Source organism: Jaculus jaculus, chromosome X (genome assembly GCF_020740685.1).
Source record: "Jaculus jaculus isolate mJacJac1 chromosome X, mJacJac1.mat.Y.cur, whole genome shotgun sequence".
NCBI lineage: Eukaryota > Metazoa > Chordata > Mammalia > Rodentia > Dipodidae > Jaculus > Jaculus jaculus.
Window position 1 is genome coordinate 2682614 of NC_059125.1, and position 20024 is coordinate 2702637.

A 20024-nucleotide genomic window follows, 5' to 3' on the forward strand; every position below is an offset into this window, starting at 1 on the left:
GACCTGGAGAATGGAACCTGGGTCCTTAGGCTTCACAGGAATGTGTCTTAACTACTAAGCCATCTCTGCGGCCCTATAAATATTTTAAAAATTATTTTATTTATTTGCAAGCAGAGAGAGAGAGACAGACAGACAGACAGTTGGTGCACCAGGGCCTCCAGCCCAAGCAAGTGAACTCCAGATGTATTTGCCACTTTGTGCATGTGGCTTTACATGGGTATTGGAGAATCAAACCTGGATCATGACCTTGCTGGTCATGGTGGCATGTGTTTGTAATCCCAACACTTGGAAGGTGCCAGCCAGGGTATCAGGAGTTTAAAAGCCCTTTTTTGTCCATTTTAAAGAATTGGATATTACTGTCACATAAGTGTTTTCTATATTCTAATGAAATTATAGGCAAATTCAAAATTTATAGTGTATAGTTGTGTATATTCTTTATTTTGGTGCATTCATTTATTTATGAAAGTTCTCTTATACTTTGGAATGTCTTTCTTTGTCATTATTAATTTATTTATATGTGCTTATGTTTGTGTGGGTATACCAGCATCTCTTGATGCTGCAAATGATTGCCAGATGGATGTGCCAGTTTTGCATCCTTCTTTATTTTTTTGCATCCTTCTTTATGTGGGTTTTGGGGAATTGTATTTGGAACAGCAGGCTTTGTAAGCAAGTACATTTAAATTGCTGAGCCTTCTTCCCAAACCTCTATTTTGTTTTTTTATTTTATCTTTTAACTTTCTTGGTACCATCCTTTGTAGCATAAGCTTATTATTATTTATTTTTAATTTTCTTTTTTTGAGGTAGGGTCTCTCTCTAGCCCAGGCTGACCTGGAATTAACTATGGAGTCTCAGGGTGGCCTCAAGCTTAAATTTTTGATGGTGCTCAGCTTATCTACTTTTAAATATTTTGTTGCTTGTGTTTCTGGTGTGATTTTAGAAGCATGCCCAATTTAAGATCACAAAAATTATTTATGCTTGTTTTCCTTTTACTTTTGTGTATTCCACTATTATATTTAGGTCTTGATTTTGACATAATTTTATGTATGATGCAAGTATTGCATGAGTGGGTGTTTTTGTTGTTGTTGTTTTGGAGTAGGGTTTCACTTTAGCCCAGGCTGACCTGAGCTCAGCTTGTGCATGAGTTCTTTTATTTAGCACTGTATGCTAAGTTTTTACCTCTCTTAAAAATATTTATTTGAAGCCGGGCATGGTGGCGCATGCCTTTAATCCCAGCACTCGGGAGGCAGAGGTAGGAGGATAGCCGTGAGTTCAAGGCCACCCTGAGACTCCATAGTGAATTCCAGGTCAGCCTGGGCTAGCGTGAGACTGTACCTCGAAAAACCAAAAAAAAAAAGAAAAATTATTTGCAAGCAGAGAGAGACAGAGACAGAGACAGAGAAAATGGTGCACCAGGGCCTCTATCCACTGCAAATGAGTTCCAGATGCATGTACCATATTGTGCATCTGGCTTTACAAGGGTACTGGGGAGTTGAACCTGGGCTGTTTGGGTTCATAGGCTAGTGCCTTAACCATTAAGCCATGTCTCCAGCCCAGTTTTTGCCTCTTAATATCTTGTGTATTTGTTTTCTTCCCAAATTCCCTTAAATATATTTACTGTCTACATAGCAATGAATCTATTTTTATTATTTCTCTCTTCCTTCCTCTTGTAGTCCTTTTTGAAAAAGGTTTTTAGCTTTTAAAACATTTATTGAGAGTTTTTATTCATATATCTAATGCATTTTGATCATAATCCCTTCCTATTCCTTTCTTTTGCCTCCTTCCTCTATCTCCTTTTCACTGAACACCTTTTAGTCCTTCCATTTTGATGTCATTTTTTTGCCATCCTCCATCCTCCATGGCAAAATATTGATGAACCCAACATTGTGCAGGCCTTGTCTTGTACAGGTAACAACAGCTGCCTTGATGTCATGAATGCAGTGAATATTTTGTGTCTGGAAGACAGTGTTCCAAAACACTTCTCTGTTTTTGGTTCTTAATGTTCTTTCTGCCACCTCTTCTGCAATGGTCCTTGAGCCTTGGATGATGTGATATAAGTGTCTTATTTAGTGCTGATTATTCAACTGTCACCTTTTAGGACATTGAGTTTAGGCACTCTTCTTTTTGATTCTTGATTTTGCTACATAGCCCAAACTGGCCTTGATCTCAAGATTTCTTGCCTCAGTCTTCTGAGTGCTAGGATTGCAGGTGTGTACCACCATACCTGGCTAAAGTCTTTTTATACTGTCACAAAATGCAGCAAATTTACATTAATTAATTAATTATTTATTTTTCAAGTATAGTCTCATTGTAGCCAAGACTGGCCTCAGACTCATGGTGATCCTTCTGAAGTTAAGGGGGTGTGAGCCAGCACATCTAGATTAATTTTTACATGAATTTTTTACCCTCATCCTTGCCTTTTTTTAAAATTTTTATTTATTTATTTATTTGAGAGCGACAGAAACAGAAAGAAAGACAGGTAGAGGGAGAGAGAGAGAATGGGCGCATCCAGGGCTTCCAGCCTCTGCAAACGAGCTCCAGATGTGTGCGCCCCCTTGTGCATCTGGCTAACGTGGGACCTGGGGAACCGAGACTTGAACTGGGGTCCTTAGGCTTCACAGGCAAGCGCTTAACCGCTAAGCCATCTCTCCAGCCCATCCTTGCCTTTCTTTAAAAAAAAAATGACAGAGAAGGAGACAGAGGCTCAGAGAGTATGGGCATGCCAGAGACTCTGCCATTGCAAATGAACTCCAGATGCATGTGCCACTTTGTGCATCGGGCTTTACATGGGTACTGGGGAATTGAACTCTGGCCACAAGGCTTTGCAAGCAAGTGCCTTTAACCACTGAGCCATCTTTTCAGCTCCATCTTTGATCTTTGTCTGTCCCCCCCAGCCCAGGCTGACCTGGAAATCACTATGTAGTCTCAAGGTAGCCTCTAACTCATGGCAATCCTCCTACCTCTGCCTCCCGAGTGCTGGGATTAAAGGCATGCACCACCACACCTGGCTCTAAAGGGGCATTTTGATGGTCTCAAAACATAGCTACCAAGGTACAGCTACAGTCTCTAACCCCCTGCATACCTGGCTGAATTATAAGTAAAAAGATACAACAATGTTGCTGAGCACATAGAAAAAAACTGAACCCAGCATATAGAGATGGTATACCCACAGAATGGAATATTACTCAACCATAAAAAGAAATGAAGTTTTTTTTAAATTTTATTTGAGAGAGACAGACTCAGAGAGAAAGACAGATAGAGGGAGAGAGAGAGAATGGGCGCACCAGGGCTTCCAGCCTCTGCAAACGAACTCCAGACGCGTGCGCCCCCTTGTGCATCTGGCTAACGTGGGACCTGGGGAACCGAGCCTCGAACTGGGGTCCTTAGGCTTCACAAGCAAGCGCTTAACCGCTAAGCCATCTCTCCAGCCCAGAAATGACGTTTTGATACATATTATGACATGGATGAGGCTTGAAAACATGCTAGGTAAAAGAAGCTGGTCACAAAAGGCCACCTGTTACATATGATCCCATTTATGTGAACTATCCAGGATGAACAAATAAAGTCCAGGAGTAATTTACCAGAATCTAGGGTGAGGGAGAGGAGATTTGAAGAATGACTACTAATGGGATTTCTTTTAGGGGGATGAAAATATTCTAAAATTAAACCATGGTGATTGTTTTAAAATATTTTACCTGTGAGAAAGGAGAGAAAGAACTAGTAAGTGCTGCCAGGGCTTCCTACTACAGATGAACTCCAGACACATATGCTACTTTTGTGCACCTGACTTCACATGGGTACTGGGATTTTGTACCAGGCCCTGCAGGCTTTGTAGGTAAGTGCCTTTAACTGCTGAGCCATCACCCTAACCTCTATGGTGATAGTTTTACATACTTATGAATATAATACAAACTACTAAATTACATAATTTTCAGATTAATTTCATATTAAGTGAGTTATATCATAGTATTTTATTTAATTTTAGAGATAAAAATGGCCACCTAAAAAAATTTTTGTATCTCACCATCACCAGCAGTATTTTTTATGTACTGTGTCCCAGACCCTTTTTATTTTCTTTTAAATATTTACTTTTTTTTTGGTTTTTGAGGTAGGGTCTCACTCTAGCCCCAGGCTGACCTGGAATTCACTATGGAGTCTCAGGGTGGCCTCGAACTTACGGCAATCCTCCTACCTCTGCCTCCCAAGTGCTGGGATTAAAGGCATGCACCACCACGCCCGGCTTTTACATATTTATTATGGAAAGAGGGAGAGAAAATAGAAAAAGGGAACACGAGGGCCTCTGCTGTTGCAAGTGAACTCCAGATGCACGTGCCACTTTGTGCCTCTGGCTGTATGTGAATACTGGAGAATCAAACCAGTGTCATCAAAGCAAATGCCTTTCACTGCTGAGCCATCTCTTCAGCCCCTCCCTTTAAAAAATTTTATTTATGACTTGCAAGCATTGTGTGTTGGGGGTGGGAGAATGGGAACACTAGAGCGTCTTGCCATTGCAAACAAATTCCAGAAGTATGGACCACTTTGTGCATCTGGCTTTATATGGGTACTGGGGACTTGAGCCCAGGGCCATTAGACTTTGCAAACAAGTGACTTTAACCACTGAGCATCTCTCCAGTCCACCCATACTCTTTTAAATTGATGTTTACTTGGTGACAAGAAGCTATGCCTATTAGTCATTACAGTATCTCCACCAATTTTTAATAACACAATGCTCACACTTTATTTATTCTGTAGTCTATACATGGTGGCTATATGGTTACTCATTGGCCCATAGCAAAGACTTTCAAAAGTTACCAGAGATTTTGAACAACATGTATGTTGGGGACTATTTAATTATATCATCAGAACTGATAAAGGACTACTGATATGTAATACTAGCTTGTTTAGAAGATTATATACTATATATTTAAAAAAAATTATTTCCTAAAGTGATTAGTTTTGAGATTGAACAATAGGGGCAAAGTAAAATTATTGTTTTCAAAGTAAAGTTTAAAAGATGCTTTTAAAAAAATATTTTTTTAAAAAAATATCTTTTTGCAAGAGAGAGACAGAGAATGGACATACCTGGGCTTCTTGCCATTGCAAATGAACTCTAGATATCTGCCACTATGTGCATCTGGCTTTACATGGGTACCAGGGAATAGAACCAATTCGTTAGACTTTGCAAACAAGTGTCTTAACGCCGAGCCATCTCTCCATCCCCCTAGAAGTACCTTTTTAAATTTACTTAGTTTGGTGGCATAGCTCAGTATTAGAGCAAATATATGCTTAGAACGTGTGAGGCTCTAGATTCAGTTCCCAGAACTAAATATATACTCACATGTACATTGTTTGTGCAAAAACAAAGTCCAAAGCAAATTAAATGTTTTCTACTTACTAAGTTTTGGGTATATTTGTCTTGTGAGAAGTTAGACAGCATTTGAGTATTGTAATTCTTACAATGCAGTTTTTTTTAAGCTTTAAAGGGATTTTTTTGGGGGGGAGGTTCAAGGTAGGGTCCCACTCTAGCCCAGGCTGACACAGAATTCACTATGTAGTTTCAGGCTGGCCTGGACTCACTTCCCCCTACCTAACTCCTTGCTTTTATTCTTTCTTTCTGATGTCTTTATCCAGGACTGTCTTCAAATACTATACCAATGCATTTTGGGGGTTCCTTACGTTGACCTACTGGAGAAGTATACCAACTGCTGTATCTGATAACCTCATTCAGTCAGAAGAAGCCAAGTCAATTGTCACTAATTCCCTAAAGTCAGCTGGGGCTACTTTGGGGGAGATTGAGGTAGTTTAAGTGTAACAGAGCCTTCCAAAAGTAAAAATGAGGAATATCCTTGAGTCTGCCCTGCAGTCTTCCATTTTGCGAGTTATCAGAGAAGTATCTGGCTTTTTCTCTTGCAGCCTAAACAAATTCATTAGATCTGTTTTTCTTTAAATTCAACCTGAGTCCCTCCCTGGAAAGGAGTTTCCCTTTCCTAGAATTATGGTTCCTGGAACCTGAACCTGGCATTGTGGCTAGTTAGCTCAGCCCCATTCAGAACCTGTGAAAGACTTCAATTTGTGGCTTTAGGTGGGCTTTGCCTGCCTCCTCTAGTGTTCCCCTCCCCTCCCCTGGTCTCACTCTAGCTCACGCTGACCTGGAATTCACCATGTAGTCTCAGGGTGGCTTTGAACTTAGAGTGATCCTCCTACCTCTGCCTCTTAAGTGCTGGGATTAAAGTTGTGCCCCATCACCCCAGCTTGAGAGATTTTGTTAGATAAAGAGAAAGAAATGAGAGAGTGATGAAACTTGGAGCAAATATCTAACTGCTTGTGTTTAAATGGCGTTGTTTTTAAATCACAAATCCTAGCAGTACTTAGCTTGGGGTTAACTCACTTTGACATAAGAATCATGGATAGAGCCCCTCAAACATTGAGAAACCATATAGGTTATGAGAACATAGGAAGTCCTCCTTGCCCCCTAAGAGCAAAAGTCATAATAAATGAAGCTAGATTATTTCTTTAACAGAATCTAAACTATAAACTCAGCAATAACCATTTGACACTTATATACATTTAAATGTAGTTTTATAAAAGAAATCCTGGGGAGCAGGAGATATTGTTCAGTGGTTAAAGGTGCTTGCTTGCAACGCCTGACAGACCTGGGTTCAGTTCCCCTGTATCCAGATAAAGCCAGATACACAGTGTTTCATATGTCTAGAGTTCATTTGCAGTGGCAGGAGGCCCTGGCACACATACCATACTCTCTCTGTGTGTGTGTGTGTGCTCTTTGTCTTTCTCTCTCAAATGAAACAAAAATTTGTAAAAGACTGTTTATTTTCCTTTCTCTTGTCATTGAGCCAAGTGGCCAAGCCTGTCTCAGTACAAGGTCTAGAGGACACATGGTTTAAACCTGCTTAGGGGCTGAGAGCAGAGGGCACTGGCCCTTCTCAGAATCCAGCGTACCATGATTTTAAACAGCATATGACTTTACAGTGAGGTAGAACAGGCAAGAATAAAAGAGTGAGAATATCAGTGTATACTACCGTGATTTAAAGTCTCAATAGTTTTTATGGTGCTTTTGTCTGTTTGTTCGTTTGTTTGTTTTGTGGTAGGGTTTCACTCTAGTCCAGACTGACCTGAAATTCACTATGTGGTCTCAGGGTGGCCTTGGACTCAGCAATCCTTCTTCCTCTGCCTCCCAAAGTGCTGGGATTAAAGACATGAGCCACCACGGTGTGGCACTTCTATTTATTTAGAAAAGCAGGTCCCTGGTGCCCAGGATCATGTCCCCAGCCAGAGGTCAATACACATGGGTGGCTTCATGGCAGCCAAGAATGCATAGCAGTTTTTGGAGGAAGAAAGAGTGTACATAAGTCACTTTATAGATTGTATTTACATATACTCTAAGGAAGTCTATGCTGAAGACTCATGGCTATGCATCTACAAAACAAAAGCTGTTGTTGGGATGTCTCCCACATCTCTTGTTCTTTCTTCAGAGCATCCCCTAGAGTCTCTTTGTAAGTGGCTATAAGGAGAGAGCCAGATTTTTGGATTACTCACTGCTTACCATTGTAGTCTGGTGTGAACCATATCTTGTGCTCCCCCCACCATTAACAACCATGAGAGGGAGTAGAGCCTATAAATTTAGCTGTTCCTTTACTAAATAAGCCTAGAGTGAGCAGACAGTCCAGCAATTAAAAATCTGATAGGTGGGGGACTAGAGGAATGGCTCAGTGGTTAAAGGCACTTGCTTGCAAAGTCTGACAACCTAGGTTTGATTCCCCCATTCCCACAGAAAGCCAGATGCACAAAGGAGAACATGCATCTGGAGTTTTTTGCAGTGGCAAGAGGCCTTGGTGATCCTATCCCTCCCACCCCATCTGTCTTCTTGATAATAAGTAAATAAAATATTATATTGGACATGTTGCTGCTATGAATAAACCCCAGGGCTTGAGAGATGGCTTAGTGGTTAAGGCATTTGCCTGCAAAGCCAAAGGACCCAGGTTCAATTTCCCAGGTCCCATGTTAGCCAGATGCACTAGGTGGCACATGCATCTGGAGTTCATTTGTAGTGGCTGGAGTCTTGGGCTTGCCCATTCTCTCTCCTTTTCTCTCAAATAAATAAATAAATATACATTTAAAAATAAACTCCAGAGGCATACTCTGCTTTGTGCATCTGGGTTTACGTGGGTACTGAACTCAGGTTGGTAGGCTTTGCAAGCAAGGGCCTTTAACTGCTGATCTATCTCCCCAGCCCCCCACCCAATCTATGTTTTTACATTTATAAGAGATTATTAAAAACCAGGAGGGGCCTGGAGATATGGCTTAGTGGTTAAGGCACTTGCCTGCAAAGCCTAAGGACCTAGGTTTGATTCCTCAGCACCCATGTAAGCCAGATGCACATGGTGGTGCATGTGTCTGGTGTTCATTTGCGTAGTGTAGCTAGAGGCCCTGACATGCCTATTCATTCTCCCTCCCTCTCTCTCTCTCTCAAATAAAATAATAAATAAAATATTAACAAACCCAGGAGGAACAGACTTGATACAGACCTTATCAGGTCTATAAAGCCTGATTGAGTTCCAGTGTAGCCCTTTACAGAAAATACTTGCTGATCCCTGATTTAATTCATTGTGTTCTGACAACATTCTTTTAAGATAGATATTATTCACATCACTTTTATAATTTGGGAAACAGACACACAGAAGAATTAAGTAAATTTCTCCTGGTGGTCTTCACCACTAATGCTGTGTTTCTTTACAGTGTAGAGAGAGGCTCATGTCAAAGGATGGCACGGTCGCGATCTCGATCCCCCAGGTGGAAACACAGGTGAGTTTTTAATATGTTCATAGGACTTGATTGTTCATAGTAGATGCTTTGACATGCTACAGGTAGTGTTTGTAGATTTTAGGAGCCAAAAGCTTTCTTTAATTGGGGCAGACAGTTGGAATTACTTTATAATAAAAAGAAATGCAGTAATCACAACCAGGGGGACTAAGAAATGTGTATGAGAAGGTTTTATTTGTTTTACATATTTTGAGGCAGTCTCTCTCTCTAGCTTAGGCTGAACTGTAGCTCATTCTGTAGCCCAGGCTGCCCTAGAACTCACAGTGATCCTTGTACCTCTCCCCCCTTTCAGGCCACAAGACCTCATGCATTATTGTATATAACTGGCACAGGGGGCACCTGAGATTTCAGGTGGGGACTCTGATGAGCCGCTCACACCTTCTTTCATGAGTTGTCCCAGCTGCTTTTGATAAAGCTAGCAGTAGTTGTTCACTACTTTCAATGCGGAGGACTTTTTGCCATACAACAGTAGGGCACTGCTTTGTGGAAGGGAAAGGGGGGAATACTATGAAAATTTTTAAAGAAATAATTTTAAGCAATCATTTAGGATGAGTAGAATATTCAAGGCACAGAGGCCAAAGAAAGTGTTCTTGTCAAGCTAGTAGAAGATAACAGGCACAAAACTGTAAACATAACTGGTATGGTTTACAAGCAGAAAAAAAAAAAATACACAGATGGCAGACCAAGTTTCTTTTTGTTGTGTAATTTGGCCACTATGCCTGCTAATGCTGATAATGCAATGACTCATGAGTCAATTCTTTTTTATATCTCATTTCTTTATTTGAAATGCAGAGAGGCAGGTAGAGAGAATGGGTGTGCCAGGGCCTCCGGCAACTGTAAAGGAATTCCAAATGCATGTGCCACTTTGTGTGCATCTGGCTTATGTGGGTACTGGGAAATTGATCCTGGGTCCTTAGGCTTCACAGGCAAGCTTTTTTTTTTTGTTTACTTTTTATTTATTTATTTGAGAGCAACAGCCATAGAGGGAAAGACAGATAGAGGGAGAGAGAGAGAATGGGAGCGCCAGGGCTTCCAGCCTCTGCAAATGAACTCCAGATGCGTGCGCCCCCTTGTGCATCTGGCTAACGTGGGACCTGGGGAACCAAGCCTTGAACCAGGGTCCTTAGGCTTCACAGGCAAGCGCTTAACCGCTAAGCCATCTCTCCAGCCCCACAGGCAAGCTTTTTAACCACTAAGCCATCACTCACTCCAGCCCCTATTTTTTACTTACAATTTACAAGACCAAGTTGTAGTGAGGAGAAGCGAAAGAAAGAAAGAAAGAAAAAAAGAAAGAAAGAAAGAAAGAAGGAAGGAAGGAAGGAAGGAAGGAAGGAAGGAAGGAAGGAAGGAAGGAAAGATGGATGGATGGGTGGATGGATGCATGCATGCATGCATGCATGCATGCATGCTGGGTGCAGTGGTGCACACCTTTAATCCCAGCACTTGGGAGGCAGAGGTAGGAGGATCTCTGTGAGTTCGAGGCCACTCAGAGACTATATAGTGAATTCCAGGTCAGCTTGGGCTAGAGTGAGTCCCTACCTTGAAAAACATAAACAAAAGCTAACACATTAGCTTGTGACAAGGCATTCCTGGATCAGAAAGGCCTCTGTTATCTGTGGTATAGCAAGCAGGTTGAGCTCATGTTCCTGCCATTCTCCCTATCCTTTTGGTACCCTGAGTGCCAGTATTTGGAGAGTGGCTGTCTAGGTGGATGATGCAAAGCAATGGAATTGTGACATAGCTGAGGAATTTGAGTGCCTTATGAAAAACTGCATGCAAATTCTCTAAGCCTTCACCTTGTAGTAAACATTATCTTCTTATCCTGGACAGCAAACAAATCTACCCTTTATCCCTGAGGAAGACCCTATTTGTTTCCAAAACTGTTTGCCTTGAAACAAAAATTGTCAGTTCCTCCACTCACAAGGCATGCTTAACTCTAGTGATGGTCGAAGAATTCTTCCAGAAGACTTGTCTCTTTAGAACTAGAAATGATAGCAACCATTCTATCAGCAGCTTTGTCTAGAAGATGGGTGCTGTACAATAAAAGATAAGATAAAACAATATTAAAGCTATTTTTAATGTGAAGTGATGATTAAAGATAGATCTTGAGTGTTTCATCTAGTCTAGTTATTTCCCCTCCTATGATGAGTTAGAGCTAGCTGGGTGATGGAGTTTCTGCTTCTGATGAGTTAAAGTCTTGTCAGTATGTGGAGCTTGGGGACTCTAGAAGGCAATGTTGTCAAGTCCAGTTTAAATGTCCCTGTAGGTACCTGAAGAAGATAGATCTACTTCCTTTCTTGTATGTAAACACAGATTTGTCATTGAAAGGAAAGAGATTCACTTATGGTTGTTGCTCTAACTACTTCTTAGAGCAGGTGATAGAAAAATTGCAAGGGTTGCTTTCTGTTTAAAAATTATTTGAGAGAAAGAGACAGAGAGAATGAATATGAAGGTGGGCGTGCCAGGGCCTCTAGCCACTGCAAAAGAACTTCAGATGTATGTGCCACTTTGTGCATTTGGCTTACATGGGTACTGGGGAATCGAACCAGGGTCCTTAGGCTTCGCAGGCAAATAACTGGTAAGACATTTCTCCAGCCCACAAGGGTAGCCTTCTTATTGATAGAAAAGATTATAAACACTCAGGAAGGAGATGAGAAATTAGACAGTTCAGATAGGGAAAAGGTCCTCAGATGTAAAAACCAAATATCATGTTTCAGTATATACTCCTCACTTAACTTTAAGGCGTGGCAGCTCACATTGTGTTCCCGGGATATAGGAGCCTTCCTCAATGGAAATACAAGCCTTCATGTTGCCAGTGCCAAAGGGGTTGTTTACTCTTCCCCAGAGAACATTATATGTGCATTAAAGCACTCTTTAACCAGTTATAAGGTCTGTTTCAACAGCACATCTTTCCATTTATGTGTAAGGGGAGAGTTCGCATCTATGCCATTTATACTTATGGATGACTGGATATGATGGTGTCCATTTGTATTCCCAGTACATGAGGCAGAGACAAGAGGGTTACTATACGTTTGAGACCAGCTGGGTGTGATGGCATATGCCTTCAATCCTCAGCACCCGGGAGGCAGAACTAGGAGGATTGCTGTGAGTTCAAGGCTACCCTGAGACTACATAGTTAATTCCAGGTCAGCCTGAGGTAGAGTGAGACCCTACCTCAATCCCCCCCCCCCAAAAAAAAGAATTCAGAGTAGCTTGGGTTACAGGGTATTTTTACTTTCACTTTTTTTCTTGGCTGTTGAGCCTGACAAAAACTTTTGCTGGTTGGCCCTTTGAAATTACTGTATCTCCTTTTGCTAGTGCTTTCCTATCAGGAGTCTTCCCTATTAGATCCTGCTGGATACCTAATCTGGTACTTCTTCAATAGGTATATTCAGCACATTTTGATATATACATTGAATACATTAGTTTGGAAGCCAATGCCTTTAACCATTGAGCTATGTTTCCAGCCCAAATACATTAGTTTGGATGGTAAGAGAATGATTGTCAAATAGGGCAGAACCACCATCAGACTTCCCAAGTGTACAATTCAGAATGTACATATAGCAATTGATGAATTTACTTTTAGTGGGAAAACAGTACAATTCTAAGAAAAGCAACTATGTTAGGTAGATCATATTAAGACAAACTTAGTTTATTTTCTTAAAGTGGATTTAACTTTTCTGTTTGTTTACATAGGTCTTTATCACCTCAATCTAGAAATTTTGAATACTATGAGGAAAGACATTCTTATGGACATTTTAGCTGTGAATATAGAAAAGATCAAAAAAGACCCATTGCTTGGAGAATGGGCAGTGAGAAACAAGGACAGAGTAAATCAAGAATTCCTCTTCATGGAAATTTATACTACCGATTTTATGAAAAAAGGTCACCTTCCCCAAACACAGGAAACTCTTTAGACAAGTTTTATCCACATCAGCCTCACCAGGTATATTTAGCTGGAAGAGAGGCTGTTAACAGAAGATCTCAGTATATGCCCACATACTCAGAAAGTCGACCCTACCTAGAGCATGAGAGGGATTGTTACCCTCCCCAAATGCAAGGAAGGTATATTCTTGATGACCATAGAGTTAGAGAAAGAGAGAGAGAAGGGAAACCACCTCCGAGGTCACCAGCAAATTCCTTTAGATTTGAAGGCAAGTGGCATGAAGATGAGTTGAGACACCAGGGGATACAAGAAGAAATACACTCCCAGTTACCTAGAAGAAGCTCAGAAGACTTGGACACAAGAAGCTCTTTTCAGAAGAGGTATAAGAAAACATTAAATTTGGTAATTTGGCATAAGGCCTTAAGTGAAAAAGTGTTTATTTTATGGTTGAAGATAACCACCTTGAAAAACTTTTTGTTTTTGTTTTTCGAGGTAGGCTCTTGCTCTGGCCCAGGCTGACCTGGAGTTAACTGTGTAGTCTCAGGGTGGCCTTGTACTCAACGGCTATCCTCCTACCTCTGCTCCCGAGTGCTGGGATTAAAGGCGTGCACCACCACGCCCGGCTCAAAAAACTTTTTTTATTTGAACTGATAAAATGTATTCTAACATGTTCTGCTAGTACTGTGGAACTAGTACAATATTTCTTTTTTAACTTTTATGTTTTTATCATAATCTCCCATTACCTTCTATACCATTTCCCTTGTCCTCCTTCCACTAAATCCCTCCTTTCCACCTAGTCCTACTATTTTGATATCTTTTTCCTCTATCACCCATGATGAAATGTTGATGGACCTAATATGCATGTAATGACAATCTTTATAAAATCATAAATGCAATGGCCATTTCATGTCCAGAAGATAGCTAAAATACACATACACGCACACACACACACACATACATGCATTCATCCTCCCTCTCCCTACACCCCCTTTTCTCTGTCTCTCAGAAGCAGAATCTCACTTTAGCAAGGCTGGCCTGGAACTCACTCTGTAATAACCCTCCTACCTGTTAACCTCAGCCTCCTGAGTATTGAGATTAAAGGTGTGCACCCCCAACTCCAAGTGGCTAGAATTTTTTGTCTTTTTTAATTTTTCAAAATATTTTTGTTTATTTTATTTGCAAGCAGAGTGAGACAGAGATTGGACATGCCAGGGCCTCTAACTACTGCAAACAAACTCCAGACACATGAGCCACCGTGTGCATCTGGCTCACGTGGGTTCTGGGGAGTCAAACCTGGGTCCTTAGGCTTCACAGGCATGCCACTGCTAAGCCATTTTTCCAGCCCTAGAATATTTCTTTTTAATTACCTTATGCCTTATGAATTGGCTTGAAATACTGTAGGTTATCTTGTTAGTACATGTTGCATTTAAAGCCATGCTATTCAACATTCTGTACATGCAAATTCTTCTTTCTTCTGTGGTGCAAATGTAAATTTATTTCTGTCAACACAGATATCCTGAGAATCATGATTTCAGAAAATACCAATATACATCAAAAAGACCTACAAACATGGCAAGATATGAAAAAAGAGAGCCAGTTAGGATCCCAAAATGGAAGCTTGAGCCATCTCTACTTTACCAAGAGAGGAAGGATCAGCGGAGTTGTAGACTGCAAAATCACCGATGTGCTGAAGGGGAATACCCAGCAACCAGTACAGCAACTAAAGTCTCCTATGACTATCGACACAAACATCATAAGCTCTCAGATGGTGACCAAGACTTCCCTGATGGGAGAACTCGGAAGTACTTGGAAGAAGACAGAAAATATAGTTCTCAAAAGGGCCTTGTAAATAAGTTAAATTGTTTTACTGCTGGAAGAGGGAGGGAGACTGAAAATGAGCAAATCAGAGAGTCTTTTAAGCCATCTAAGAAAGACTGTGTTACCTATACTAATTCAAATAAAAATGGTGATTTGAGGCCCTATAATGACAGATGGAAGAGGAAAATGAATCAAGAGGATGGCAGAAAAGAGAGCAACTCTTCCAGTAACCAATCTGACACAAGCCAAAGCCTTTCTGATGGCAACAACTCATCAGTTGGGAATAAATCCCTTACAATTCAACTAGCTGTGAAGAAAACAGTAGATGCAATCAGGTAACTTGATATATATATGCTTAATAGATATTTATTCCATCTCTATTTGCAGCTTCCAAAATAGAATTTGTAATGTTGGTTAATAGTACATTGAGGAGCAGAGGGATTACCCAGATACCTCCTTCTCTCCAAATAAATCCTGTAATAAGACCGACCTCTACAATTAGTAATAGGAGGTGATTTCATGTCTGCTAGTTTCCATATCATAGCTCCAAGTGATTCTTGGTTGATGAGTATCCTGAGGAGTTCTTCATGAAATCATGTGTTTTTATATTGCAACATTTTCCTTATCTAGGGATATAGGCTAGGCAGAGTTCAGCATGTATTTTTTTAATTACTTTTATTTATGTGCAATGAGAGAAAGAGAAAGAATGGGTGCACCCAGGTTGACCAGTCACTGCAAATGAACTTGACACATGCATCACCTTGTGTATGTGGCTTTTCACATGGGTAGTGACTGGGGAATGGAACCTGGGTCCTTAGGCTTCACAGGCAAGTGCCTTAACTGCTAAACCATCTCTCCAGCTCCAAACACCAGACTATTATGTATATAATAGACTATATTATGTAGTGTGAATTGTAAAGCAAGACCATATGCTTTGTTCCTTTATGAATTCTGCTTCCATTTATAGATTTATAGTTCCAGTTATCTATGCCAGCTATGTCCTTTAATTACCGTAATATATTAATCATAGTAGTATGTGAATGAAAATGTGATGAGGACAGGTATGTGGCTTATTTCTGTAGAACTTCAGCACTTAGGAAGTTGAAGCAGAGGACTGCTATAAGTTTAAAGCTACCCTGGGCCATTTATTGAGTACCAGGCCAGCTTGAGCTACAGAATATCCTGTCTTAGACAAAAAAGAACAACAAAGAAATAAAGTATGACAGTTGCAGAGGTTGGTTAAACCTGTCTACCTTTTTTCAGAAAACATTTTTTTCCTTAAAGTTAAACATAACAATCTTTCATAGTTTTCTTCCATTTATTGCTGTTGCATAAAATATTTTCAAATAGACATGCATATTTTTGTGTTTAAAATAAATAAGTTGTAGAATTTAAAAGGAATATTAGAAATACCAATTTTGAAGGATTTTATTTTAATAAACCTCATTCAAAATACTGTATATTTGGAACACAGAGAAAAATCAACTCCTACCAAATGAGAGAGCCAGAGCCTCAGTGTCCCCCAACACCTCATCACTGAAGCAGACCAAAAATGAACCCAACATGGCTCAGGGAAATTTTTGTGGAAGAGGCAACGGAAAGAATGTCAGAACCACATGTTGGGTCAGGATATGCAGAGACATTTATCAAACCAATAACTGTGGGCTAACTCCACAAGGCACGACCCATATACCTCAACAAGGAGGGCCCAATGGGGAGGGGGTAGGTCATGGATGAGCCTAATAATGATACCAAACTGCCTGTATTTGCTGAATAGAAAACTAATTAAAAAATAAATTAAAAAGAAAAGATACTGTATATTTGGACTGGAGAGATGGCTTAGTAGTTAAGGCAGTTGCCTGTGAATCCTAAGGACCCAGGTTTGATTTCCCACTACCCACGTAACCCAGATGCATATGGTGGTGCATGCATCTAGAGTTCGTTTGTAGTAGCTAGGGGCCCTGGAATACCCATTATATCTGCCCCCCCAAAATATTTGTTTTAAAAGATACTGTCAATTTAGTCTTCATGTGTCTCTTTCCTACAATTGAAGCTGTTTTACTACCATTTTGATTTTCTAAACTATACTTTAGGGAAACCTTTTTACATATTACTCAGGCCTGAAAGGTATATATGACCAGGGTTAGTAGGATGGCTTGTGTAACAAAAAGCCTAAACTAGAAATCCTCTCTAGTCAAAGTCATAAAAAGTAAGTAACTGAACAAATAAATATATGCATTGCTGGGCACAGGGGCACATGCCTTAATAGTCCCAGCTACTCAGGAGGATTGCTTAAGTCTAGGAGTTTTGGGCTACAGTTTATTATGCCTATCAGGAGTCTGCACTAAGTATAGCATCAATATGGTGACCTCCCATGATCAGGGGCCATCAATTTGTCTACAGCGGTAAGCTAGCTCAAGTTGGAAACTCAAAAGGTCATAAATATATGCATCTAAGTGTCCTAGTCAAAAAAAAAATCCTTCTCTGATTGTACTTATTTATTAATGAATGAGTTTTAGAAGAGTTTTATAGGTTGGATTTAATTATTTTTGGACTGATGAAATATCCATACAACAAAAAGGTAGCTAATACCCTTAATAGAATTGTCTTCAAGTATTAACCTGAATTAGATACATTTTTCTTTGCTAGAAAGGACTAAAATAAGTATGCAGTAAAAGTTTTTTTTTAATTTTTTAAAAACATTTTAATTTATTTGAGTGAGAGAAATAGGCAGAGAGAAAAAGAGAGAGAGAGAACGGGCATGCCAAATGCATGTGCCACCTTGTCCATCTGTCTTATGTGGGTCCTGGGGAATCAAACTGAAGTCCTTTGGCTTTGCAGGCAAGCGCCTTAACTGCTAAGCACCTCTCCGGCCCCAAAAGGTTTATTTTTTGAGTTAAAATTTAGAGAGTTTAGCCAGGACCGGTGGTGGCACAGGCCTATAGTCATAGCACTTGGAAGGGGAAGTAGAGGTAAGGAAGTTCAAGGATAGCCTCAGCTACATAGTGAGTTCAAGGCCAGACTGAGAGACCCTGAAGACGAAGGCATTTTTCCCCTGTTAAAATTTATTGCATAGTGCTCGCTTCAGCAGCACATATACTAAAATTGGAACGATACAGAGAAGATTAGCATGGCCCCTGCGCAAGGATGACACGCAAAAATTTATTGCATAGATGAAACTGGATGTGGTGACACACACCTTTAATCCCATCATTCTGGAGGCAGAGATGGGGGGATTTCTGTGAGTTCAGTGCCAGCCTGAGACTTCACAGTGAGTTCAAGTTCAAGGTCAGCTTGCCTACCTTGAAAGAAAAATAAATTATCACATAATTTTTTTTGAGGAGGATAATATAGCATCTTACATAACTGACAATGTTGAACACCTGATTCACCTGCCTCTACCTCCCAGATGCTGGGATTACAGGAGTCTGCTATTAATCTCTTTATTTGTAAGCAGAGATAGGGAGCAAAGAGAATGGGTGTGCCAGGGCCTCTAGCTACTGCAAATGAACTCCAGACACATACACCATTTTGTGCATTTGTCTTTACATGGGTGCTGGGGAATCTAACCCAGGTCATTAGGCTTTGCAGGCAAACACCTTAACCATTGAGCAATCTCTCCAGTCCACTCATACCCACTTTAAATTTTATTTATTTATTTGCAAGGGGGGGGAATATTAAGGCAATAAAAGAGGAAGAAGTACAGAGAGCTCCCATCATGAGGGAAGTGAGAGGGGGTAAAGCCTATCCTGTTGCCCCAGATTGGAGGCACTTAGAGATACTTGATGGGTGCTGAGCTAACCAGGCATGTCCCCCATATAAATTGTCAAAATAAGAAATACAAAGAATGTTCCCTAGCATTCCTGTTCTTTATTTTATTTATTTACTATTTCATTATTTGAGAGGGTGGTAGAAAGAATGGGCAAGTGGGGCCACCAGCCACTGCAAATGAACTCCTAATGCATGTGGCTTATGTGGGTCCTGGAGAATCAAACCTGGGCCCATAGGCTTCACAGGCAAGTGACACAGGTTTTCTCAGTGAACCTGGAACTGCTATTGGGTTTTTTTTTTTGTTGTTGTTGTTTGTTTGTTGATTTTTAGGTTATAACTGGCAAGCTATAATGATTTTCCTACACTCTCACCCCCAGTACTGGGGTAGAGAAGGGCACCCAATGTTTGCCTCTGGCCTCTGTACTTGTGCTCTTGGGGTACACACACCTGCACATGCAAACTGAAGGAAGGAGGGAAGGAGAGAGGGTGGAAGGAAATAAATTTGTGGGTGGATGCACTTGTACCATGACACACAAGTGGAAATCAGAGGACGACCTTGGGGTGTTGGTCTTTCCATCATTTTTTTTCTGCAACAGGGTCTGTCTTGTTTTTGCTACCAGGAAGGCCAGTCTAGCTGGCCTCACTCACTTCAGGATTCACCTGGCTATCCTTCCCGCTATACCATAGGCACGTTGGAATTATAGACATGTTTCCACTTTGTGTCTGGCTTTATGGGGGTGCTGCAATCTCAACTCTGTTTGGAAGGTTTGTGGAGCAAGGACCTTTAACACTTGAGTTATTTCAAGTCACAAGTAAATTTTAATAATTACCTAACTCAGTAAAAAACTGGAAACTTACTCAAGGGATTTCTTGGGAGAAACTGAGGCAGCAAAAATCCTTATCAGTTGATTTTCCCTATGGATAGATCAATTTATTCATCTTATTTTTATCTATAAAATGCTTTTATTTTATTTACTTCAGAGGGGAGCAGATAGAGAGAATGGGTTCTCTAGGGCCTCTAGCCATTGCAAATGAACTCCAGGCGCATGGCCCACCTTGTGCATCTGGCATTACATGGATACTAAGGAATTGAACCAGGGTCTTTAGGCTTTGCAGGAAAGCTCCTTATCCGTTGACCCATCTCTCCAGCCCTATAAAATGTTTTATAAGTTAAATGCATCTCTGTAGAGCTGGAAACAACCTGAGACCTCACTCAGGCAAGTGCTTTACCACTAAACTGTATCTCCAGCCCTCAAGCTATAAAGCTATATATTTGGTTTCTCTATGGCTAGTTTTTGGAACATTAAACCCCTTAAACAAGAGTATTTGCAATTCAGTATCTCTTAGCTGGTTATCAGGCATACACAATGGGACGCTTGGAGCAAATGAGAAAGTAGGGAAATGAGCCCTTTCATGAAAGTCCTGATGAATCAGCAGTGCCATCAGCCTCTGCTGCATAATCACTTTTCTGTCTTTCTACCTTTATTGTCTCCAACAGGCTGTTCTGAGAGCATGGAACATGGAAAGTCAGATGGAAGTCTTTCTGATAAGTTTTATTAAAAATATTTTGTTAGGAATTTTTTTTTAACTCTTGAGAACCCTGGAATGGTTTTGGATATATGGTTAAGTGACTTTAAAAGTGAATAGGCGCATGTATGCACATATGCCTCAAAATATCTATCCAATTGCTTTTTGTTACATGCTGAGTTATCAT

General features: G+C 40.5%; 1 protein-coding gene and 1 pseudogene across 1 annotated transcript in view; both read left to right on the forward strand.

Moving 5' to 3' along the window:
- Bclaf3 (BCLAF1 and THRAP3 family member 3) overlaps positions 1–20024 on the forward strand; it is a 55072-nt gene that overhangs the window by 13783 nt on the left and 21265 nt on the right. The window contains exons 2-4 of the mRNA XM_045140962.1: positions 8752–8817; positions 12532–13101; positions 14233–14874. Coding sequence (XP_044996897.1) covers positions 8777–8817; positions 12532–13101; positions 14233–14874 — 1253 coding nt within the window. The 5' untranslated portion in view covers positions 8752–8776. The remainder of the gene's footprint in view (positions 1–8751; positions 8818–12531; positions 13102–14232; positions 14875–20024) is intronic.
- Positions 17615–17714, forward strand: LOC123456840 (annotated as a pseudogene).